This window comes from Hylobates moloch, unplaced genomic scaffold, assembly GCF_009828535.3.
Source record: "Hylobates moloch isolate HMO894 unplaced genomic scaffold, HMol_V3 SCAFFOLD_9, whole genome shotgun sequence".
In the NCBI taxonomy this organism is placed as follows: domain Eukaryota; kingdom Metazoa; phylum Chordata; class Mammalia; order Primates; family Hylobatidae; genus Hylobates; species Hylobates moloch.
The window spans coordinates 1,464,931-1,488,854 of NW_026652284.1; the positions used below are offsets into that span (position 1 = coordinate 1,464,931).

The 23,924-nt window shown below is 56.3% G+C and overlaps 1 protein-coding gene across 1 annotated transcript in view; it reads right to left on the reverse strand.

Moving 5' to 3' along the window:
- The window catches only part of CFAP74 (cilia and flagella associated protein 74), an 81,119-nt gene that overhangs the window by 21,599 nt on the left and 35,596 nt on the right, over window positions 1–23,924 (reverse strand). Inside the window, exons 12-23 of the mRNA XM_032760890.2 lie at window positions 23,151–23,306; window positions 21,442–21,615; window positions 20,232–20,350; window positions 16,438–16,504; window positions 15,593–15,682; window positions 12,920–13,084; window positions 11,994–12,153; window positions 6,212–6,276; window positions 5,289–5,411; window positions 3,150–3,271; window positions 582–710; window positions 192–255 (exon numbers count right to left, since the gene is read on the reverse strand). Of these exons, the coding sequence (XP_032616781.1) occupies window positions 192–255; window positions 582–710; window positions 3,150–3,271; window positions 5,289–5,411; window positions 6,212–6,276; window positions 11,994–12,153; window positions 12,920–13,084; window positions 15,593–15,682; window positions 16,438–16,504; window positions 20,232–20,350; window positions 21,442–21,615; window positions 23,151–23,306 (1,434 nt within the window). The remainder of the gene's footprint in view (window positions 1–191; window positions 256–581; window positions 711–3,149; window positions 3,272–5,288; window positions 5,412–6,211; window positions 6,277–11,993; window positions 12,154–12,919; window positions 13,085–15,592; window positions 15,683–16,437; window positions 16,505–20,231; window positions 20,351–21,441; window positions 21,616–23,150; window positions 23,307–23,924) is intronic.

The window sequence follows — 23,924 nt, forward strand, 5'->3', positions numbered from 1 at the left end:
GAGACCAGGGGATGCAGCCAGCAGGCCTGGGAAGAGCCTTGGATTGGACGAGGGATGGCTGGGTGACAGGGACACCCTCAAGACACAGGTAAAGGTGCAAATGTCAGGTGTGCACTGATCTCGAGACAGAACCCCAGGGAGTTACTGGGAAAGGGATGAAGACAGGGAAGACAGCACAGGAGTGCACGGACCGCAGGGTACCCGTAGCAAGCCAGAGCCTTATCCTGGGCCACCTTATCCTGGCAGGTAGCAGACCTTCAGTGGCCGTGAGAGCCGCGGGCCATGCGTGGGAGACACGCAGCCTCCCAATCTTTTCAACAACGAGGCTGGAATAATTGGAAACCTCTGTACAAAAAAATGAACTTCAACTCGGCTCACATCTTAAACAAAAGCAACCAAAACGGACCACAGACCCATCTGTGACTGCCCCCCAGTGTCATGGCCTCTGCCCCAGAACACATCCCTGGAGGCTGATGATCCCGGCAGCAATGAGAACAGAGGAGTGGCCAGTGGCGAGGGGCGCCTCGGAGCCCACATCCTCCCACGTCCTCCTGTCCCGGCCCTGGCATCCTGGCACCTACCGTGGCAGGAACTTGAGCTGCACAGAGTAGGACGACTGTGCCTGGATGTAGCCCGTCTCAGGCAGGAGCTCCAGGTGGGCCCTCAGCTCCTTGCACACCTCGAACTTCAGGCGCAGGGCAGCTTTCGACCTGTGGGCGTGTCGCAGGGCACTGGGTCAGGTGCCACAGTCGTGATTCTGTGCGTGCTCAATGCCTGGAGTTATTAAAACATTTCTAACACCCAAGCCCCCGACAGGTGCTCAGAGCCCACCCACTCCAAGCCATGCACGTGCACCTCGACAATCAGAGTCCTCAAAGCCCTGCTTCGTAAGGGCTGTTTTTTCTGAAATGAAATCTGATGAAGGATTCTTAAAAATAACCACATCGAAACGGAAGCATGGTCCTAATGGGCTCTCAGGAACCAGACGCTTTCCGGGAAGAGCATCTGCCAGGCAGCCCCTGGGTGCGGGGCCCTGGAGGGGGCATGAGGGATGGCACCCCTCCCTCCAGGGCTCTGCCCGCCTCCTGCCCAGGGCGTCCCTACGTCCTGCAGCTCAAGCACAGGGCACGTGGGGGGCCTGGGACGGCCACAGGCCTCGGTGATGACAGCAGCCTCCAACCCAAGATGAGCCTGAGAGAGCCAAAGTACCCACCAGTCACCTGGGAGGCCCTGTGTCTGTCTGGTCCCTACCTGCAGCTCCCTTAAGCCAACAGCCTCCTCAGGACTACCTGGAGCCTCCCTGTTCCCACAGTGAAGCCTCCCTCCCCTCCCTGTCTTTGAGCCTCTGCTAAACACTGTGGTATGGCTGCCCCGCCACAGCTGCCCTGGGCAATCCACGAGGGGGGACCCAGAGGGTGTGGCAGTGAGAAATCTCTCCTCTCAGCCGGGCGCGGTGGCTCACGCTTGTAATCTCAGCACTTTGGGAGGCCAAGGCGGGCGAATCACGAGGACAGGAGATCGAGACCACGGTGAAACCCCGTCTCTACTAAAAATACAAAAAATTAGCTGGGCATGGTGGTGGGCGCCTGTAGTCCCAGCTACTCAGAGAGGCTGAGGCAGGAGAATGGCGTGAACCCAGGAGGCGGAGCTTACAGTGAGCCGAGATTGCGCCACTGCACTCCAGCCTGGGCGACAGAGCGAGACTCTGTCTCAAAAAAAAAAAAAAAGAAATCTCTCCTCTCTCCTGTGCTTCCACGCGACAGTCACCCATGCTGTGGCAGGCCCATCTCTGTCCATCACAGACCTGCCTCTGACCTCTGACCACTACCCAGAGGCCACCCACAGTGCATCTGGGCATGCCAGCCTCTGCACCCTTACTGCTGGGCCCCATGGCAGGCAGGCGCCCGGGTGCTCAGAGACCACGCCTTCCCCGTCTGGCAGATGCTGCTCTGCCTTCCGGTTCCCTTGTGGGGCCAGAGTCTATACAAACGAGCACATGGCTACACTGAGGTACACACAACCACAGCCGGAGACCATCCACAGAGCTGAGCCCCACCCAGCCTGCAATGCCCGACAGACACGCCCGGGCCCTTTCTGTCAAATTTCCAAGGCCATTGAGAGGCTGTGGTAGGACGGATGCCGGAGGTGAGCAGACTCCACCGCAGCCACGCTAACACACGCAGCTGGCTCCCAGGTCACCGCAGGCTGCACATTCCCAGCCTGTGCCGGGCCCACAGGAGTCGGACAGCAGGAGGGCAGGCGCCGCGGGAGCTGTTCCTATCCAGGTCACCGGGGAGAGGTGGCTATGCCTGGGGCCGGTGCCCGGGGGCCTCTGTGTCCGCACACCCTGCTCCTTGGTGCTGGTGGCACAGGGGCTCCGTCACGGAAACCCCGCAGGCCCAGCCTCGCTGTCCCTCTGCGCTTTCCCACCGGCGTGGCTGTTCAGGGCAGGCTGCTTGCTTTGATGTCTGGAGCCCCTGCGAAATCCTGCAAGTGGAGGCTTCCTCCTCCAGGCTCACCCTGCCTGTGTCCATGAGGGGCTGAGACTCTGGCCGGGCCCACGCGGGCAGTGCGTTTCCTGTGGCTGCTGAAAGGATTTGCCCCAAGCTCAGGGGCTCCGCACCACAGAGGCACATTCATTCTCTCCACGTCCTGGAGGTCAGAAGCCAAGATGGAGCTAAGGCCGAGGTGAGGGCAGAGCTGTGCCCTGTGTGGCTCTAGGGGACAAGCTTCTTCTCTCCTTTCACAGCCTCTGGAAGCTGCAGTGTCCCCGGGCTCAGGCCCCTTCCTCCATCTTGGAAGCCAACAGTGCGGTGTCTTCAAATCGGCCTGACTCTGACCCTCCTGTCTCCCCGTGACGCCTCCCGTGATGACACTGGTGCCTCCCAGATGATCCTGGATCACCCCCCACCAAGGTCCCTCTCCCCAACCACGTCTGCTAAGCCCCCACCTTGCCACACAGGATGATGTTCAGAGCCTGGACAGCAGCCGTGGCAGTCCCAGGTGCCGTGTCCCCGCTAGCCACTGGGGGGCTCACTGCCTGTGCACAGGCAGGCAGGGGCTCACCCCGTGTGCATGAGTCACCCCGTGTGCATGAGTCACCCCGTGTGCATGAGTCACCCCGTGTGCGTGGACAGGAGGGGGCTCACCGCGTGTGCACGAGCACGGAGTCCTGGTAGAGCCGGTCGTACATGCAGATCTTCAGGTCCACACTGGGCTTCGGCACCCAGACCGGCACATCGATGGCCACGCCCATGACCCTGAAATGCAGCTGAATATGGACACGTGAGCTCAGCAGCAGAAGTTCCTTGGGCAAAGCAGGCAGTGTTGGTGAGCACTGACACAGCTCCCAGGAGGCATGTTTCATGGGCTTGAGTTTTCTAACTCTTTGGGACGGCTGTGGCACTTTTCATATCATATCGTTTAAAATGTTCTTTCTTTTTGAGAGGGAGTCTCGCTCTGTCGCCCAGGCTGGAGTGCAATGGTGCGATCTCAGCTCTGCCTCCCGCGGTCAAGCAATTCTCCTGCCTCAGCCTCCCGAGTAGCTGGGATTACAGGCGCCCGCCACCATGCCAGGCTAATTTTTGTATTTTTAGTAGAGATGGGGTTTTGCCACGTTGGCCAGGATGGTCTTGAACTCCTGACCTCAGGGATCCACCCACCTTGGCCTCCCAAAGTGCAGGGATTACAGGCATGAGCCACTGCACCCGGCCAAATATTCTTTTTATTTTCAAAATGTTCAGCTATTACTAGAACAGAATACTGGATCACCAAGTACCTACCACTCAGCTTCATACCCATTAACATTTAGGTGTTTAAAAAAACCTTTCTATGGCTAAGCACAGTGGCTCACACTTGTAATTCCAGCACTTTGGAGGCCCAGGTGGGAGGACTGCTTGAGCCCAGGAGTTTGAAACCAGCCTGGGCAGCATGGTGAGACCCCCGTCTCTACAAAAAATACAAAACGTAGCCAGGCATGCTGGTGTGTGCCTGTGGTCCCAGCTACGTGGGAGGCTGAGGTGGGAGAATCGCTTGAACCCGGGAGGCAGAGGTTGCAGTGAGCCAAGATAGTGAGATCTGCTTCTCCCCAAGCACTGACTCCTGGGGCCTCAGGAGGTTCTAACCTGAGTTGATGAGTGAGGTTTTGGGATGGCCAGCAAGCCCCGGGCTGGGGAAGTGCAGCAGCCCAGCACGAAGCCGCCTAGGAGTGGTACTGTCCTGGTGCTGTGAGGTGAGCCGAGGACTCTGAACACTGTCGAGGATGCCAGGAGCCTCAACCTGGGACAGGTGACTGCCCCAGCCCATGGGGGTGCATAGGGGGTGCAAAGAAATGTTTAAACGTAGAAAGTTGTCGCTTGGGGCTGGGCACGGTGGCTCACTCCTGTAATCCCAGCACTTTGGGAAGCCGAGGCGGGCGGATCACTTGAGGTCAGGAGTTCGAGACCAGCCTGGCCAACAAGGCGAAACCCCATCTCTACAAAAAATGCAAAAGTTAGCCGGGTGTGGTGGCACGCACCTGTAATCCCAGCTACTCGAGAGGTTGAGGCAGGAGGATCACTTGAGCCCAGGAGTTAGAAGCTGAAGTGAGCTGTGGTCCTGCCGCTGCATTCCAGCCTGGGTGACAGAATGAGACCCTGACTCAAAAAAAAAAAAAAAAGTAAAAAGAACAAAGCCTCTGTGTGTGCGCGTGTGCACGGGGGCCCTGCATGTGCGCGTGTGTACATGTAGCTGCAGGGGCTCTGTGTGTGCACGTGTGTGCATGTGTGTGTGGGGGCTCTGCATGTGTGCATATGTGTGGGGGGCTCTGCGTGTGTGTGTGTGCGTGAGGGCTCTGCGTGTGTGCACGTGTGTGCCGGGGCTCCGTGCATATGTGCGTGTGGATGTGTCTGTGGGGGTTCTGCATGTGTGCATGTGTGTGTGGGGGTTCTGTGCATGTGTGCATGTGCATGTGTCTGTGGGGGCTCTGCGTGTGTGCATGTGTGTGTGGGGGTCTGCGTGTGTACGTGTGTGGAGGCTCTGTGTGTGTGCATGCGTGCACGTGTATACGTGCATGTTTTTGCATGGGCATGCGTATGTGTGCTCTCAGCATGCCTGCCTGTGTATGCCAGAGTGCATGTGTGCACACTCGTGTGCGTGTGTGTTGTAAACTGTGGTGCCAACCATCCATGCCACCAACTGGCCATCCCTGCGTGGGCAAATGGCGACCTTGTGGCCAAGGGCAGCTGCCGCATGAGGCTGTGGAGGCAGGGGCCATGGTGTGCGTGTGGTGTGGCAGCAGGAATACTCACCGTGGGGCACTGGGGGTTCTTAAATGTGACCTTGAACCTGGCTTGGACATCTCCTGGGACGACCGGGGTGAAGATGATAGGCACCTTGATGGAGCTGAAGGGGCCAATTTCCCCCTCTGTTATCTGCACAGGAAGAGATGCCATGGGGTCTGCCAGGCTTCATGGCTTTTAGGATCCCTTCCCAACCCTCACAATGGCATGTTGCTGCAAGGATGGAAGGTGGCGGCTGGGCGCGGTGGCTCACACTTGTAATCCCAGCACTTTGGGAGGCCGAGGCGGGCGGATCACGAGGTCAGGAGATCGAGACCACGGGGAAACCCCGTCTCTACTAAAAATACAAAAAATTAGCCGGGCGTGGTGGCGGGCGCCTGTAGTCCCAGCTACTCGGAGAGGCTGAGGCAGGAGAATGGCGTGAACCCGGGAGGCGGAGCTTGCAGTGAGCCGAGATTGCGCCACTGCACTCCAGCCTGGGCGACAGAGCAAGACTCCGTCTGGATGAAGGTGGGGGACCTGTGTCCTGGGTCCATTGGGCCACAGTTTCCCGGGTCGGCCACCCTTGAGGATTAGGGAGTTGGAGGCAGCCTGAACTCCTCCACACCCTCCCCCTGCTCATGAGCTCACGGCCGTGTCCCGGCCAGGGAGGCCACGGCCAGCATCCACCCCAAGTTTCACCCAGTGCCCCACAGCCAGGAAACAATCTGTGGCTCGGGTCCTGCACAGCCGGAGGGGGTGGCCCCATGTCAGCTGAGATTACAAGAGGCCTGGAGGCTGCAAGTCCCGGTGGACACAGTCCGGCCTGTCTCTGGTCAAATGCAACGGCCACCTGGCGGCGAGGGCCAGTGGGTTGGGGTGCAGCTGGGGCTGGGGGAAGGTGGGCGGTGTCTCAGATGGTGGCAGCTATTTTAGGGCCTGAGCTGGCTGACCTCTCCCAGCGTGATCTCCGTCTGCTCTTCACTGGGAGGTATCACTGTGGTGAATGTCTCTGGTTCTGGAAGAGAAGGGGGATCCAGAGGTGAGGGTTGTCAGGGTGGAGGCAGTGTGGCCCAGGCCCCCTTGGGACGTGGTCACCACCTCCAAACCCATATCCTGGGCTCTGTCCTTTCTGAACATAGTGGAGCCATCTGTGTGGCCCCTTGGGGGACCCAGGCCCAGAGAGGGTGCAGCCAGTCCCCAGCGTGCCCGAAGGGCTTTGGAAGCTGTTTCCCAAAGACCTCCATTTTTTCACGGCCTGCCGGCCCCAGGTGAGGGTATTAGAGGCTGGAATGGGAAGGACAGCTAAGTCCAGAAAAGTCTAAAACAGTATCATCTTTTGGGGATGTTTCTTCTCTTACCATCATATCTGGTAACCTAACTTCCCATAGCTGCAGCGTCCGTGTTTCCTACGGGTACCTGCTACTGGCGTGTTTGAGTCATCACTTCCCTGTGGCAGGTTCCTGGTTTCCATCTGCCACTGGGTTCTGGGGGCACTAGCCGGCAGCTGGTCAGCAGCAAGGCCCTGGGTAGCAGAGCTGTTTCCTTGCAAGTCTGAGCAGGACTTTTTGTTGACTTTGCACCTGAACAGACGCAATTTGAGAGGCCACGCGCAGGTTGGCGTTCTCCTTTGGCCTCTGTCGCGCTGCCGCGTCAGGTCAGAGCAGCTGGGTGGCCAGCCAGGCCAGGTCACCGTGGGGAGCCCCAGTGGGCTTGCCAGAGCCTACCCCGGGCTCAGCGTCTGGACGGCAGAGCTCTTCAGGAGCCAGGTGACGACTTCAAAGCACCATGCACATAATTTCTGGGGTCTGGAGTTGTAAAGGCCGCAGGGACCCTGTTCTTTTTTTTTTTCTTTTAGACGGAGTCTCGGTCTGTCATCCAGGCTGGAGTACAATGGTGTGATCTTGACTCACTGCAACTTCCGCCTCCGGGTTCAAGTAATTCTCCTGCCTCAGCCTTCCAAGTAGCTGGGATTACACGCACCTGCCATCATGCCTGGCTAATTTTTGTATTTTTAGTAGAGACGGGGTTTCACCATATTGGCCAGACTGGTCTCGAACTCCTGACCTTGTGATCCGCCCGCCTTGGCCTCCCAAAGTGCTGGGATTACAGGCATGAGCCACCGTGCCCGGCCAAGGGTCCCCAGTTCTGAATGTGGAAGGGGTGCGGCTGGGTCAGCTGCTCTCCATTCTGGCTGCCTCAGGAGTCACCACGGCGACAAGAACCTGGACCTGAGCCCAGGTGGTCAGATTCTGGGGCCAAATTTTTGTTTTTAGAGAGAGTTTGGTAGAGACAGGGTCTTGTTATGTTGCCCAGGCTGATCTCAAACATCTGGGCTTAAGCGATCCTCCTGCGTTGGCCTCCCAAAGTATTGGGATTATAGGCATGAGCTACCATGGCCTGGCCTCCTTATTCTAGTCTTTTCTTTTCCTTCTTCTTCTTTGTTTTTTTTTTTTTTTGGCAGGGTCTCACTCTGTCACCCAGGCCGCAATGCAGTGGTGTGATCACAGCTCACTGCAGCCTCAACTTCCCAGGCTCAAGCGATTCTCCCGGCTCAGCATCCTGAGTAGCTGGGACTACAGATGCATGCCACCATGCCTGGCTAATTTTTCTTCTTTGTAGAGATGGGGTCTCACCATGCAGTACTTTTCAATGTATTAAGCATCCTTATTTGATCTTTGATGTCTGATAATACCCATGTCTGAACCATGCAAGACTGCTGCAATTCCTTCCTTCCTTCCTTCCCTCCCTCCCTTCCTTCCCTCCCTCCCTTCCTTCCTTCCCTTTCCTTCCTTCCTCTTTCCCTCCCTTCCTTCCTTTCCTTCTTTCCCTCCCTCCCTTTTTTCCTTCCTTTCTTCCTTTCCCTCCCTTATTCCCTTCCTTCCTTCCCTTCCCCTTCCTTCCTTCTCTCCCTCCTTCCTTCCCTCCCTCCTTCCTTCCCTCCCTTTTTCCTTCCTTCCTTCCTTTTCTTCCTTCCTCCTTCCCTCCCTCCTTTCCTTCCTTCCCTCCCTTTTTCCTTCCTTCCTTCCTTTTCTTCCTTCCTCCTTCCCTCCCTCCTTTCCTTCCTTCCTTCTTTCCTTCATTCCCTTCCTTCCCCTTGCCCTTCCCCCCTTCCTTCCTTCCTTCCTTCCTTCCCCTCCCTCCCTCCTTTCTTTCTTTCTTTTGACAGAGTCTTGCTTCTTCACCCAGGCTAGAGTGCAATGGCCTGATCTCGGCTCACCACAACCTCTGCCTCCCGGGTTCAAGTGATTCAAGTGCCTCAGCCTCTCAAGTAGCTGGGATTACAGGTGCATGCCACCACGTCTGGCAAATTTTTTAATTTTTAGTAGAGATGGGGTTTTGCCATGTTGCCCAGGCTGCTCTTGAACTCCTGACCTCAAGTGATCCGCTTGGCCTCCCAAAGTGCTGGGATTACAGGTGTAAGCCACCGTGCCTGGCCAACCGCAGTACTTTCTGTTGTTTCTGTGTGCGTGATTTTTTCTTTTTTCTTTTTTTTTTTTAAGGAATAAGTTGCATATAGTAAAATGGACTCTTGTTAGTGGAACTTTCTATAAGTTTTGACAGATGCATGTGGTTGTACACTCATCACAGCAATCAAGACACTGAACAGCCCCATCATGCCCACGTCACCCATGCCCCTTTCTAGTCAACCCCTTCCCCTGCCCCAGCAACCAGTGATCTATTTTGTCTCTATAGTTTTGCCTTTTTTTAGCCAAAATATTCTTTTTCTAGAATGTCACAAAAATGGAGTCACAGAGCTTACAGTCTTTTGCGTCTGAGTTCTTTCCCTTAGCATGATGCATTTGAGACTGGTCCACGGCACTGCCTCTATCAAAGGTTCATGTCTGTCTGCTGCTCAGCGGCGCTGTATGGCAGGGACCCCACGGTTTCTCTATCTACTCCCCACACGTGGGACATTAGAGTTGTTGGTTTTTGCCAATTGCAAAGAAGCTCTCTACAAACATTCACATACAGGTTTTTGCGGGAATTTAAGTTTTCGCTTCTCTTGGTAGATACCTAGGAGTGGCATTGGTGGGTGTCTGGCTTTGCTGCTGAGCGTTTCGCTGGTGGCCATGCCATTCTGCATCCCCAGGGGCAGCATTAGAGTTCCAGCTGCCCCTCACCGGCACTTGCTATTGTTAAACATTTTGTTCTTTGTTTATAATTTAGCTGTTCTTATAGGTGTGTAGTGGTGTCGCATTGTGGTTTTAATTTACATTTTCTGCATCTCATGTTTAATGATGTTGAGTGTCTTTTCATGTGCTAATTTCTCATCCACATATCTTCTCTGGTGAAGCATCTGTTCAGGTCTTTCACCCATTTTTTTTTTTTTTTTTTTTTTTTTTTTTTTTTTTTTTTTTTTTTTTTTTTTTTTTGAGATGGAGTTTCATTCATTCTCATTGCCCAGGCTAGAGTGCAATGGTGCAATCTCGGCTCACTGCAAACTCCGCCTCCCGGGTTCAAGCGATTCTCCTGCTTCAGCCTCCCCAGTAGCTGGGATTACAGGTGCCTGCTGCCATGCCCAGCTAACTTTTGTATTTTTAGTAGAGATGGGGTTTCACCATGTTAGCCAGGCTGGTCTCAAACTCCTGACCTCAGGTGATCTGCTCACCTTGGCCTCCCAAAGTGCTGGGATTACAGGCGTGAGCCACTGTGCCTGGCTGGTCAATTGATTTTTGACGCGGACAACGAACGGATTGAATGGGATAGCAGAGTCCACTTGTGCTGTGGAATACACGAACACGCACCAGGGGAAATGAGCCTCAGCCCTGACTTCCACCACAAGCAGGAGTGAATTTGAGGTGGATCGTACACCTCAACACAAAAGCGATGTTCTATGTCTTTATGACCCTGGAGGAGAAAAAAATTGCCTAAAAAGCATAAAAAACAAATTCCAATAGAAATGACTGGTAAATATGCAAAGACTGGACTGAAGAACTTTGATTTGAGAAAAGACGTCATAAAGGGAGAGGAAGGCCCAGCCACAGACTCGGAGGCAGCACCTGCAACATTCCTCAGGGACGAGGGCTGGGATCTGGGTGCATGAAGAGCTCCTATGAATGAATGAAAAGGAGACAAACAACCCCACAGAAGAACAAGGGATAGCCTCAAACAGAGATGTCACACCAAAGAAAATACAACTTGTAAATGGGCCCAGGGAAAGACACGCAATCTCACTGGTGATCTGGGAAATCACAAAGCAACATCTCAACAGCAGACCGTGGTGCAGGCCCCCCAGACAGGCAGCCCCGGGCCGCGTGACCTCGCGCTCCTGCGGACGTGAAGCAAGGCCCTCAAGCCCAGTGTGGCCCTGTAGAACCCTCTCTGACCAGGCAAAGCTGGGCTTCCGGGCTGTCCAGTAGGGCCGCCGCTGCCCACAGGTCGCTATGGAGCACATCAAATGTGGCCCTTGTGGAGGAGGACCTGAATTTTCACTGTTATTTAATTTGGATCAATTTAAGTTTAAATAGCCAGATGTGGCAGTGACAGCCACGCTGGACAGCACAGTCTTGTACACTGTTGGTGGGAGTGTAAACTTGCACAACCACTTTGAAAAAGAACTCGGTGGGCTGGGCGAGGTGGCTCATGCCTGTAATCCAGCACTTTGGGAGGCTGAGGTGGGCAGATAGCATGAGTTCAGGAGTTCAAGACCAGCCTGGAAAACATGGTGAAACCCTGTGTCTACAAAAACTAGCCAGGTGCGGTGGTGCGTGCCTGTAGTTCCAGCTACTCAGGAGCTGAGGAAGGAGGATTGCTTGAGCCCGGGAGGTCGCGGCTGTGGTGAGCTGTGACTGCACCACTGCACTCCAGCCTGGGCGACAGAGTGAGACCCTGTCTCAATAGAAAAAGAACTCACTTTGATATTAGCTGATGCCAGTGAGGCTGGCTATGCCCTGTGATGCAGGCATGAGCCCCAGCCATGTGCCCTGTGGGAACTCACACACAGGCCAAGGGGGAGTGCAGAATGGCTGCCTTCACAACAGTGTGTACCACAAACGCTCCCAAGTGTGCACTGGCAGGAGGACGGATCTAGAACTCGAGGCTCTCTCAGGAAAGGAAACGCCACACAGCGGTGAGGACACGAAGTGCGGCTCACGCCGGAAGTGCGGCTCACACCGGAAGTGCAGCTCACACAGGCTGTGGAGAACCGGCCCAGCTCGGCGCTGAGCTGCAGGGCACGCGGAACACACACCACGCGAAGACAGACAGGAGGAGGACGGAGGTTTCTGGGTCTCGATGCGTATGTGGGAAAACGATCAAGAGAAGCAAGGAGGAGACACAAGCGATTCCCGACAGCGGCGGGCTGCAGGGCGGGAGGCGTGGGGAGGGCAGGGCCTGCCCGTTTCTCAGCACCTCTTCCCGCTGGTGCGCATCTAACAACAGCCACAGCTGCAGAGCTAGACAGAAGCCCCCGCAGCCCCGCCTCTCCCGGGGGCACCGCAGAGCCCCTTCCCCGCCCCGTGCGGCCCTGCCCGTGCTGGGCCTGCTGGGCCAGTGCTGGAGGTGCCTTCAAGTCTCTGGTTAGCGTCAACGTGAATGTACATTTCAGTCCACTCCAAAAACAACACTTAGTGGCACATACGAATACTTTCTTGCTTAACCGTCACTTAACATCGAAGGCCTGGGAAAATTCTCTGCTTTCCAGCCCTCCCCGGGGCCCCTCAGCCCCCTGGAATGCTGCCTTGAGGCCCTCACTGCCCACCCACCCTGCCTTGGCCTGGCAGCCTGGCTCACCTGCGGGCTGCTCCTCCTCCTGCTCCTTGTCCAGCTTCTCCAGCTCCTTCCGGCTCTGCATGTCCGCCTGGGAGGACTCCGTGCCCTCCAGCTGCTGCTCAGAGAAGCTGGTGGCGGCTTTGTCATACAAGCTTTTATCTTCGTAGGTCAGGAGACTGCTCTAGAGAGGAGAATCAACGTCCTGGCTTGGGAGCTTTCCCACCTCCTTTTCCCAGTCAGCTGCCGGGACTCCCATGAGGACAGGCCGTGTTGGGGGCTGGGCCCTGGCTCCCGCGTGGCCCCTCAGCTGCCTCCTCGGCTGCCTGCTCTCATCTCACCCATCCTGGTTGTGGGATCACAGCAGCAGCTCACCCAGAGGCTCAGGGTCACCCCTCAGCCTCCCTCACTCCAGGCCGGGTGGGCATAGCTGTGCTGCCCCAGCCTGGGAGTGTGAGCTGCATCTTCCTCTTGGTCCGACCCTCCTTCCTCCTTGGCTGGCTAGAGGCTGAGCCTTCTCTCCACCTGAGCACTGGGACACCCATACCCATGACAGGACAAGACATGCTCACACTTGGAACAGGTGCAGCTGCGGCCATGGAGTGCACCTGTCCAGGCCTCCCACCCCCACACCTGGGGCTTCAGAGATGCGTCAGGGGAGGCTGGGTCTCCTGGGGCCCTCAGGCCTGGAGCTGCTGGCCGGCGCCACTGCTGCTATGTGCCTGAGAAAGGGAGCGTCCTGCTGCTGCTGCCTGTGAGGCCAGGTGACTGCAGGTGTCCTACAGAAGCTGGTCTCTTCTCCTTAGGCTGATTTGAGGAAGCCCCCACACTGCCCTCCTTCTCCCAGGCCCACTGTTGACACTCTCATTTCGTCACCCCTGTTCACCCACATGGCACTGGATTTGGGGGGCAGGGCCCCACACTCCCCCATGGCTGAGTGGCACACTCACTAATTTCAGGGCAGACTGGGAGTCGTCCATCTCACAGGGCTCTGTAGCTGGCAGGAACTTGAAAGTCGTACCCAAGCCCCCAACGTTGGTCAGCGTGATGGTCCGAGACGTGGTCTCTCCTACCACGTAGCTGCCGAAGTCAATGAGCTCCTTGTCGAGGGACAGCTGCCAGAGGACACGGAGTGAACTCAGGGCCACCATGCCAGGCCCACAGGGTGCCCAGCGCGAGGCCTGCACGTGGCTCCAGGCAGGGCTGCCCTGAGCATTTGTGTGCGTGGTGCACTGCACAAGCAGGTACACGATTCAACCCAGAAATCAGGCGTGTATTGCTCATGACAAGGTGTGGCACGTTGAGTCTAGTTTTAAGAACATCAAGGCAGGAAGCCCCTCACCACGGAGTAACAAGGGTTCAGTGAGAGGACGCAGGGCCCGGACGCAGGGCCTAGACAAGGAGCCTGGACACAGGGCTTTGGAGGTCCTGAGGGTGGATGGTGTCATTCCTGGGCGAGGTCAGCTGGACTCTGGATACAGGGACCCAGGGCGCATCCTTCCAGAATGGGAGCACGCCCTCCATGGGGGTGCCTCACCATGCCCACCGTGGGCCACAGGCCACAGAAGCTCTGGCGCTGGCTAAGGATGCAGGCTCGGGCCATACCTCGGCTCTGCCCAATGGCCCCTCCTCGGGAGGCTTTTCTGGGCTCGGAGTTTGGAGGCCCAGGGGCTCCCCACTCTGTGCTCCTGCTCCAGGGGCAGGACCAGGGGCCACCGACACAAATGGATGTGGTTCGCAGAGGGCGGCCGGGGTCCAGCCAAGGGAGGCCGCCTCCTTCCCGCCTGCACCGCCTGGGTCCTGTTCTCCGCTTGTTCAGATGGGGTTTTACTGTTTTTACAGTCCCCAGCCTGGACGCTCCCCTGGGAGAAGCAAGCCCCTGCTCAGGGAACTGAGGGTCTCAGTGCTTCTGTCATGGAGGAGCACTTGACACTGCAAAGACCAAACGTGGGAGAGGCTGGGGCAGCTCTGGCCAGGACACCTGGGGCCACGCTGGGCACATGCTCCATGATGCTGATCTGGAGTGGAGCAGGCCAGTACCAGACTCCTGCCGGGCTCCCAGGCTGAGCAGGAGGGAGCCGGAGCCTGGCTGTCTGCTGGGGCGGGACTTCCTACTGCCCCTGGCCCTGGTGCTCGGTGTCCTGGGCCTGAGTCTTGGTTCACCAAGAGCCCGCACAGCGGAGTGCCACCCCAACCGCGATCACTCTGAGGAGAAGGTGGCCACAGGGCAAGGGGCTGCTCAGGCGCCCTAGGACGGTGGTGGTCCCTGCATGAACCCAGGCGGGGCCACGGCTGCCCGGGCCACGGCGAGGCCACTTGAGCGCCGAGAGGAAGGGAGACTAAAGTGACTGGAACACACCAAATACGCAAACATTGGTGAATATATGAAGAAACTGAGAGGAAAACACTTCTCTGTCTGCCACCATCAGTGATTCTCATCCCAATCCCTCCCCACGGCGACATGCAGTGAAGGAGGAAGCTCTCATCCCAATCCCTCCCCACGGCGACATGCAGTGAAGGAGGAAGCTTGTGACACCATCAGTGACTCTCATCCCAATCCCTCCCCATGGCGACACGCGGTGAAGGAGGAAGCGCGTGACAGAGAAAGTTACACAGGTGCTCATCAAAGATGACTTGGGGCCAGCGTGGCCTGGATCATGGGTGACCATGAGGGTGTCTGCTGATCTTCCTGGGGTTGGGGACATAGCGTGCCTCTGCCCTTCACCTGCCCTGGCTTGTTCCTCCTCTAGTGTAAGAATGGGCCTCTTCCTGCCCCGCTGACGCAGGCTCGGGCTGTGGGACTTGCCTTGGCCTGTGAATTCTTAGGAGATAATAACGTCCCCACCGTCCTCTGGGAGATGCTCGTGCTGCCGTAGCTGCCACTCTGGAGTCCAGCCTGGACAGGGCCGGCCGCGGGGGGCCTTACACTCGCGGCTGAGCCAGGAGCTGTTTGCTGTGTGGCAGTTGCAGTGCGAGCTGACTACTCGGTGAGGGCCGGGGGAACAACGATGTGTGGGTTCCTGGTTTATTGGAGATGCATGCTGAAGTTTCTAAGGGTGGAAGTGTTGACATTTTACTAATGTACTTTGAAATGGATCAGCAACAACAGATATAGCAGTTGATGGACCAAGCAAAGGTGTCCGAGGCTGACAATGTGGAGTCTGGGACGATGCAGGGTCCGGGACAATGCGCGGTCTGGGTTGCAGGCATGTGGAGCCTCGTTCTGCTGTTCTGTCTGTTTTCCACTATGCTTGAAATTTTTCTCAATTAGAAAGAATCAAGGGGGACCCCCCAAGAGCTGCAGGAAGGACTGGAACCTTCTCAGATGAATGTTAAGGTTTCCTCTGAGCCACGGGCCCTGCAGTCTGGGCTCCACACAGAGCAGGGTTTGTCTCATTTTTCCAGCGCTGGTCCGAGTGCCCCACGTTTGAGACCCCCACCCAAGGTCTGGCTCAGGCCCACCTGAGCTGCTGTTGGAAGAAGGGGCTCAGCCCCTGGTGGAGATTGGAGCTTCCACCTGGTCCCCGCCCTACCTGCACCTCCTCCCAGGAGATGCCATCCCCCACTGGGGTTCCCAGCCAGGATGCCCCTAGAAATGCTGGCTCGGACGCCTTTGAACTTACCGAACATTTCTTTGTTGAACATTTCAATGGAACTGAAAACTCGCCCGTCTGAGCCAAAAATGAGATATTTCCTTCTAGATCCTTGTTTATCTAAAAAATAAAACAACCCCTACCACAATAAACTTCTGTAATTTTTGTGTGTTTTCTTTGTGTATTTTTGGACAGGGTCTGGCTCTGTTGGCCAGGCTGAGGTGTAGTGGCACCTTCTCGACTCACTGCAACCGCCCTCCACCCGCCCCCACCTGGGGTTCAAGCGATCCTCCCACCTCAGCCTCTCAACTAGCTGGGATTACAGACATGCGCCACCATACCTGGCTAATTGTATTTTTTGTAGAGACGGGGTCTCGCCATGTTGCCCAGGCTGGTCTTGAACTTCTGGGCTCAAGTGACCCTCCCGCCTTGGCCTCCCAAAGTGCTGGGATTACAAGCATAAGCCACCACAACTGGCCCTTCTGTAACTTTAGCCTGTTACACATGCCGTGGCTGCCTGGGCCAGGGCCGCCTGCCACCTGCCCAGCTCGGGTGACCCCAGGGGAAAGAGTCAGCAGAGGGCGTCTCAGGAGGGCTGGACACCAGCTTCCTGGAACATCCCAGCCCTCCCAACTTAGACCCGAGAGTGCGCGCCCTCGGCCACTAACCCAAAGGAGCTTCGCTGCGGTTCTGCCCAACATTCAGGAATATGTTGAGTGTATTTTTGGAAATAAAACAGCAAAACGGGCCTGCATGATCCTCACTGAGAGGCCAAGTGCATCCTTCCCCCATCATGTTCTGCGCCACCATGCCCCATCACAGACTCCACCCACCACCACCTCTCCTTTGAGAGAGAACGGGCCCCTTTGACTCACCATGGGCTTGAAGGTGACAAGCACTTCGCAGGACATTCCGGCTGACAGGCGGCCAGGGGGGTCAAAGCTGCAGGACATGACCCATAGCACACGGGGGTTAGTGTTGCGGAGGGCAAATGCTCACCTCACCACCCAGAGCACAGTCAGGCTGGGCCTCCTGGCCTCCTCCCCATCCCAGCTCTGGCCCCCTGCCCAGCCGCCTTCACCCGGGGGAGTGCTGGATCTGCTGCATTCCCTGCTGCCCCCAGTACCTGGCAGGCAGGGGATGCTCCAGTGTGTGTGAACGTTTGTGGAGTGACGGAGTTAATCCATGAAGGCGTGAGGCAAGTCCCCAGGCCAACTGCTAGGAAATGGGACCCCGTGGGTCGGAGAGGGCCACAGTTCCCCTGGGCACAGGTGCCAGGCCTGGACCAGGGCTCTAGGGCTTTGATACCAATATGGGGCCAGGGGGCTGTGGGCAGGAGCCAGGAAGAGAGCTGGAACTGGGAGCCCTGAGACAGCTGGGACCCTCGGGACCCTCTCAGCCCCTTTCAGGGAAAGAACCAGAAAAATAGCCCCTACTGCACACGCCACTTGAGGGAGCTGGTCTGCCTTGGCCCAGATCAGGGTGAGGGAGCATCTCCCCAAGGAATTCCTGACACCAGGCTGATTTCACAAGGTTGGATTTTACCTAATGTGCTTGGTTTAGAAATGCACCAGCTAAAATTTTAATGTAAAATGTGTCCCTGGCTGGCAATGTTCCCACGGCACCAGCAGAAGCAAACCCAAAGCTCCTCCGATTGGGAGGGAAATGCTTTGGTGCCGACTGCACAGAGCCCGGGACGGAGCCGCCAGGGAGAGGAGCAGAATCCAAGAGGGTGGATGCGCGTGCCTCGCATAAACCAGCAGCAGAGTGCAGGGCCCAGCTCCAAACCCTTCAGACGACAGACGTGTGGAGTGGAGATGTTAGAGGACGTATAGATAAAATGGTTAGAGACAGAAATAGAGAATTCCAGACGTGAGAAAAGAACAAGACACTGTCAAGAAATGCAGGCTCATCCAAAACAGAACTTGGCATTTTTAGAAATGAGAGACAGGGCAGCTGAGTAAGAAACTTACTGAGCAATTTCAACCGTTGATTAGCAGCACTAAGGGGACAAGTGGTGAACCGAGCGGCACCTAGAGCATCACCCAATGTGAAAAAGAGACAAGAAACTTCCAACCTGACAGGGAGGTTTCAAACGGAGGAGCAGGAGGGCAGAGCCGGAGAATGAATGGGGGAGGGGCGATGTCTGGGGAGCTGGGGCTGAGAAGTTCCCAAAACTGTTCAAAGATCTGAATCTTCAGATTCAACAGCAGAAGGAGGTCTAAGAAAAATCAGCCCACACCAAACGCACAGCAGAGCTGCGGGACGTTAAGGATGAGAGAATCTCAGAGCAAGCAGGTGGAAAGCCAGGTATCCTCCAAAAAAACCAGCACCTGGACCGAGGCCACCTCCCACTCCAGCAACAAGAGGCAGAGGGCAGAAGAGTCGTGGCCTCAATCTGTCGAGTGAAAATAACCGTCCATAAGAAGTTCTCATCCTAGCATGGAGAGGGGTGCCTCGGTGAGAGCACAGCGACCACCTAAACCCGCCTCTGCACGCGCCCTCCAGAAGCCACATAGATCAATGAGAGAAACAGGCGGGCTGCAGAAATCCCATGGCTTCAGCATGACTAGAGGATAAGAACCCCCCAGACTTAAAATTAACCATAAGGTGAAAAGTAAACACCAACCTCCAGCATGCATTCTCCATGCCCGCCTTCACAGAGAGCTACGCGGGTCTGAAAAACTGCAGGGAAGAGAGGAAGGAGATGGGAACAAAGACCCTAAGGCTGACCTAAAATCAGCTCCCCAAAGAGAACATCACAGCCTCCGCAAGAATACCAAGTCCCAGTGAGTCAGTGCTGATCTCAGGGAGGGGCCATCAGAGCCCATGCGCCCCTGGGGGCAGCCTCAGGAAGACGCCTGGTGGGAGAAGGGGAGGCCCCTCTGAAGCCTGGGCAGCAAGCGGGGAATTAGGATCCTGCCCTTGCTGACCCTCATTTGAGAAGCTGCACTTCACAATGCTCGCAGGAGTGGAAACTCCTGAACTGGGAATCTGAAAGCCATCCTGGACCTACAAACCTGTCCACAAAGAGAAAACTGGCAGGAAGCAGGAAGCAGAAGAGAAAGAACTTTCCTAAAAATAAAGTAAGTTAGGCCGGGCGTGGTGGCTCACGCCTGTAATCCCAGCACTTTGGGAGGCTGAGGCAGGTGGATCACCTGAGGTCAGGAGTTCATGACCAGCCTGGCCAACATGGTGAAACCCCGTCTCTACTAAAATACAAAAAATTAGCCGGACGTGGTGACGGGCGCCTGTTATCCGAGCTACTCAGGAGGCTGAGGCAGAAGAATCGCTTGAACCCAGGAGGAGGAGGTTGCAGTGAGCAGAGATTGTGCTATTGCACTCCAGCCTGGGCAACAAGAGTGAAACTCCATCTCAAAAAAAGAAAAAAGTAAGTTACTAAGGAACAGAAGAAAAGAGAAACATTGCAGAAAACATGGAAAAGGCCATCAGAGGGAAAAATGAAGAAAAATAAAATAGAAAAGAAGACAGTGGGCCAGGCACGAGGGCTCACACCTGTGATCCCAACACTTGGGGAGGCCGAGGCAGGTGGATCACTTGAGTACAGGAGTTTGAGACCAGCCTGGGAAACACAGTGAAACCCTGTCTCTACAAAAAATAGAAAAATTAGCCAGGCTTGGTGGCTCACAATTGTGGTCCCAGTTACTCAAGAGGCTGATTGAGGCAGGAGGATTGCTGGAGCCTGGGAAATTGAGGCTGCAGTGAACTGAGATCATGCCACTGCACTCCAGTCTGGGTGACAGAGCAAGACCCTGTCCGAAACCAAACCAGACCAGACCAGACCAGACCAGACCAGACCAAACCAAACCAAACCAAACCAAACGGAAAGCAGAAAGCATTAAAGGCAACCAGAAGGAAAACAGTAGACACCAAAGACCAGCAAGGAGGATCCAAAATACAGGTAAGCGGAGTCTGCAAGGAAGCAAATGGAAACATTGTTACAGAGTGAAAGCACAACGAAGCAGTGCTGAAATGAAGACAGCTTTCACCTTGACACTAAAAACGCTGGCTAATTGCCAGGGAAAACTTATCAGAATGGTCAACATCAAAACATAACAATACAAAAGGAAACTCTGGCCAGGCGTGGTGGCTCATGCCTGTAATCCCAGTACTTTGGGAGGCCAAGGCAGGTGGATCGCCTGAGGTCAGGAGTTCGAGACCAGCCTGGGCAACATGGTAAAACTCGGTCTCTACTACAAAGATAAAAATTAGCCAGGCATAGTGGCAGGTGCTTGTAATCCCAGCTACTGGGGAGGCTGAGGTAGGAGAATCTCTTGAATCCAGGGGGTAGAGGTTGTAGTGAGCCGAGACTGCGCCATTGCACTCCAGCTTGGGTGACAGAGCAAGACTCCATCTCAAAAAAACAAACAAACAAACAAAAAAGAGCAACAAAACAATACAAAGAAAAACAAAAGGAAACGGGCAGCCAGGCAAAAGCTCCAGCCATTCGTGAAGGGAAATGGGCTTGGTCTCGGACGACTTTCACACAAGAAGACAGAGGAGCCCCCTCTACAAAATCTTCGTGAAAATCAGACCTGAGGGCTTATGCCCAGACACAGCCTGTTGCAGGCGTTCTGAACATGAAGGGACCTATGAACCTCCTGCTGTCCCTGCACCGCGTCCCTCCCTGTCTGAGCCGTCCTCTTACGCAACGTGGATGAAGTCCCGGAGGTGCTCCTCCACGCCCACCAGCTTGCAGTAGTTGATCGTGTAGGTGGTGTTTACCAACGTGATCTTTTTCTTGTACACTTTGCCAATATCAAAGTCCTGGGAAAGGCCAAGGTAGCAGCTTCAGAGCGGGTCAGAGGGGGCTGTGCTGTGAGCACAGAGGCAGCTTTGCCTCAAGGTAACCGCTGGTGAGCATTTGCCAACTAGGGAGAGGTTCCCAGGGAACAATTTCCAGGTTTCTCCCAGAATCGAGAAGGCCCCTGCGGTGCATGAAGGACAGGGTGTGGGGGAACCTGTCTCCGAGGTTTCTCCCAGAATCGAGAAGGCCCCTGCGGTGCATGAAGGACAGGTCTGGGGGTGGAACCTGTCTCATAAGAGCCTTCAACACTTGAGGCAGGACGGGACTTGTTGGGGCCTGCAGGTGGGAGCGAGAGAGAAGGCTCAGACATTGTGGGTTCCAAGGCAGGTCCCTGACTCCATGGATGGACTTGAGCTGGGGTGAAATACAGGAGCCCACAGGCCGCTCTGTCTTGCAGAGTTTGGCGGAGGCGTCCAGGCACCAGCCTCAGCCTCGCATGTTCCCACCCCGTCCCTGCCACATCCCTGTCCCGAGGCTCAGGGGCCCCCCCTCTGCCCCAAGTGGCACAGGGCTTTCGGGGCCACAGCACCCCCATTGCTCAGGATTTGCCCGTCAGACTGGCGTCTAGCCCTCCATGGAGACGGGGCCCTCTCCCTCCACCTCTTGGGAGAGAAGGTCCACACCTGGGCCTGTGCCTCCTGGGGAAGCTCCCGGGTTTTCCAGCGTTAAAAAGCAAAAGGCAGGCCGGGTGCGGTGGCTCACGCCTGTAATCCCAGCACTTTGGGAGGCCGAGGCGGGTGGATCGCCTGAGGTCAGGAGGTCGAGACCAGCCTGGCCAACATGGTGAAACCCCGTCTCTACTAAAAACACAAAAATTAGCCGGGGATGGTGGCAGGCGCCTGTAATCCCTGCTACTCGGGAGGCTGAGGCAGGAGAATCGCTTGAACCTGGGAGGCGGAGGTTGCAGTGACTCAAGATTGTGCCATTGCACTCCAGCCTGGGTGACAGAGTGAGACTCCATCTCAAAAAAAAAGCAAAAGGCGCCAGGGCTCGGGCTGCGGCGGGGCTCCCCTGCTGTCCCCTGCTGTTCCTGGCCCAGCTGTGGGCTCACCTTGAAGTGGAGGAGCTCCGGCCTGCTGTGGAAGGGGCGGCCCTGGAACTCACGCCCCAACACCACCTGCTTGTGGACCACCCTGCCCCGCAGTCGCTCCACCGTGCGCGCCAGGATGTCCTTGTCCATCTTTGTCCCGCCCACGGGCTTTCGGTCCACGTCCTCCTTGGGCACCTGGGGGTCACAGAGACAGAGTCTGGGGCTGTTAGCGGCTCCACCTGAGCGGCGCTGGTAGCAGCTCAGAGGCAAGGGTAGCGGTTAGCAGAGCACGGACAGCCCAGCCCCACCAGCTGCCACCAGCGCCGGCGCTGGGAAGAGCCCCGCGGCCCGGGGAGTTGCTCTGAGTCGCTCAGAAAGGCCCCGATGGGCGGATCACGAGGTCAGGAGATCAAGACCATGGTGAAACCCCGTCTCTACTAAAAAATACAAAAAATTAGCCCGGCGTGGTGGCGGGCGCCTGTAGTCCCAGCTACTCGGGAGGCTGAGGCAGGAGAATGGCGTGAACCCGGGAGGCGGAGCTTGCAGTGAGCCGAGATTGCGCCACTACACTCCAGCCTGGGCGACAGAGGGAGACTCCGTCTCAAAAAAAAAAAAAAAAAAAGAAAGGCCCCGATGGACCCACAGACTTTCTGCTCCATTGACGAGGCAGGGAGCCCTCACTTCTGAAAACAGGAAACCAGGAAACAAAAGCAGACAGCTCCAGATTCAGGTGGATTTCTGGGAAATGATGTGGAGGGGGAGCTTTCCAGATTGTTAAATCAGGACAAGAGGAAGGTTCTAAAAGGTTCTGCAGGAAGCAGTTTTCTCGAGTGGGCAGTGTCAGCACACGCGGGGCTTTCTCAGATGAAAAGCCGCTTCCCTGGCCAACGCCAGCAACCAGGAAGATCAGAACCGGAGTCCTGAACTGTCCCTTCAGAAGCTGCATGGACTCTGCCTGGGCTGTGGGCTGCCCCTGCTGGTGCCCATGCCCGGCAGCCGGGCAGCCTCCTCCCTGGCTTCCTGGGGTGGGGGCCACTTGGGACCCTCCTCTTGTCCAGAGGCAGCCTTCTCCCTTGGGAGTCCCCAGTGTGTGGGTGGTGGCTCTGCCTGGCCTGTCTTGTTCACCACCCTGGTCAGCCTGGCATCCCCAGAACCAGCAGAACCAGGTGGCTTTTGCCCTGACAGTAGAGGTGGCCAATGCTTACAGAAACCGGGCGGTGGGCGTTGCCCTCCCACTTGGGACAGGGCCACAGCCTGAGCCACGCTGCTGCAGAGACTGTGTCTTGCTGTACCTGCTCTTTCAGAGGCGGAAGGACCCCAGCGCCAGATGGGGCATGTTTCTTACAAAAGGCCGTCAAAGAAAGTTTGCACGCTTCTTCTAGAAAGATGCTTCTCCAACAGTACATGGAGTAGCTCAGAGTCATTCCCTCAGCCTTAGAGCCCCACCGTCCCTCCCCGTTACACCACGGTGACCGAGCTGTCTGTCAGGGGGAGCTTGGGGTCGTCGAGCACGCCTGGTGCCCTCCAGGCTCCGCGAGGAGGGAAAGGCACGAGTGTGGAGAGGGAGGCGGGGGGCGTCAACACGCAGGAGGGGGTGGTGGGAGATGGCAGGCACAGCCAGGAGAAGCCTCAGAGCAGCTGGTGTGGCCGGGGCAGGCGTGGGAGGTGGCCGGCTGGTGACAGAGGGCGGGGGTCCATCTGCAAGGGTCTAAAGGAGCAGGAGCTGGTACCTGGTATGGCTTGTAGTCTTCATTCCAAAGCCCAGAGATCTCGGGCTCAGCTAATGTTTCCTCCTCTGAGCTGGCGCCGGGGTCCCCCTGGATGAGCTCACTGGAGACGACTTCCACCAACCGAGAGGGCCCGGGGCCTGCAGCAGCCTCGTAGTCCTGCAGTCGGGGAGAGGAACATCGCGAAGACACGCTCATGACGGAGAAAGGGAAGAGAAACTCGGCCCAGCCCCCGCCGGTATGGCCTGCTGCCTGCCCTTGTTCTTCTGCCTCACGTACTCTGCATGGAGATAGCGGTGCACACGGTTTTGTAACTTTTTCTACTTGAAATATAAGTATTTTAATACATTATTAAATATTTTTCTACAATGCTCAGAAGAGTCTGCAAAATATTTCCTTTGATAGGAAAATGTTCTGATTCATGGACTGGAATCCTTGGCGCCAATCCTCAGGCACTCATCTGTTCTCATGTTTGTTTTTTTGTTTTTTTTTGAGATGCAGTCTTGCACTGTCACCTGGGCTGGAGTGTAGCGGCGCGATCTCAGCTCACTGCAACTTCTATCTCCCGGGTTCACGTGATTCTCCTGCTTCAGTCTCCTGAGTAGCTGGGATTGCAGGCGCCTGCCACCACACCCAGCTTTTTTTTTGTATTTTTAGTAGAGACAGGGTTTCACTATGTTGGCCAGGCTGGTCTCGAACTCTTGATCTCATGATCCACTCCCCCTAGCCTCCCAAAGTGCTGGGATTACAGGTGTGAGCCACCGCGCCTGGCCCAGT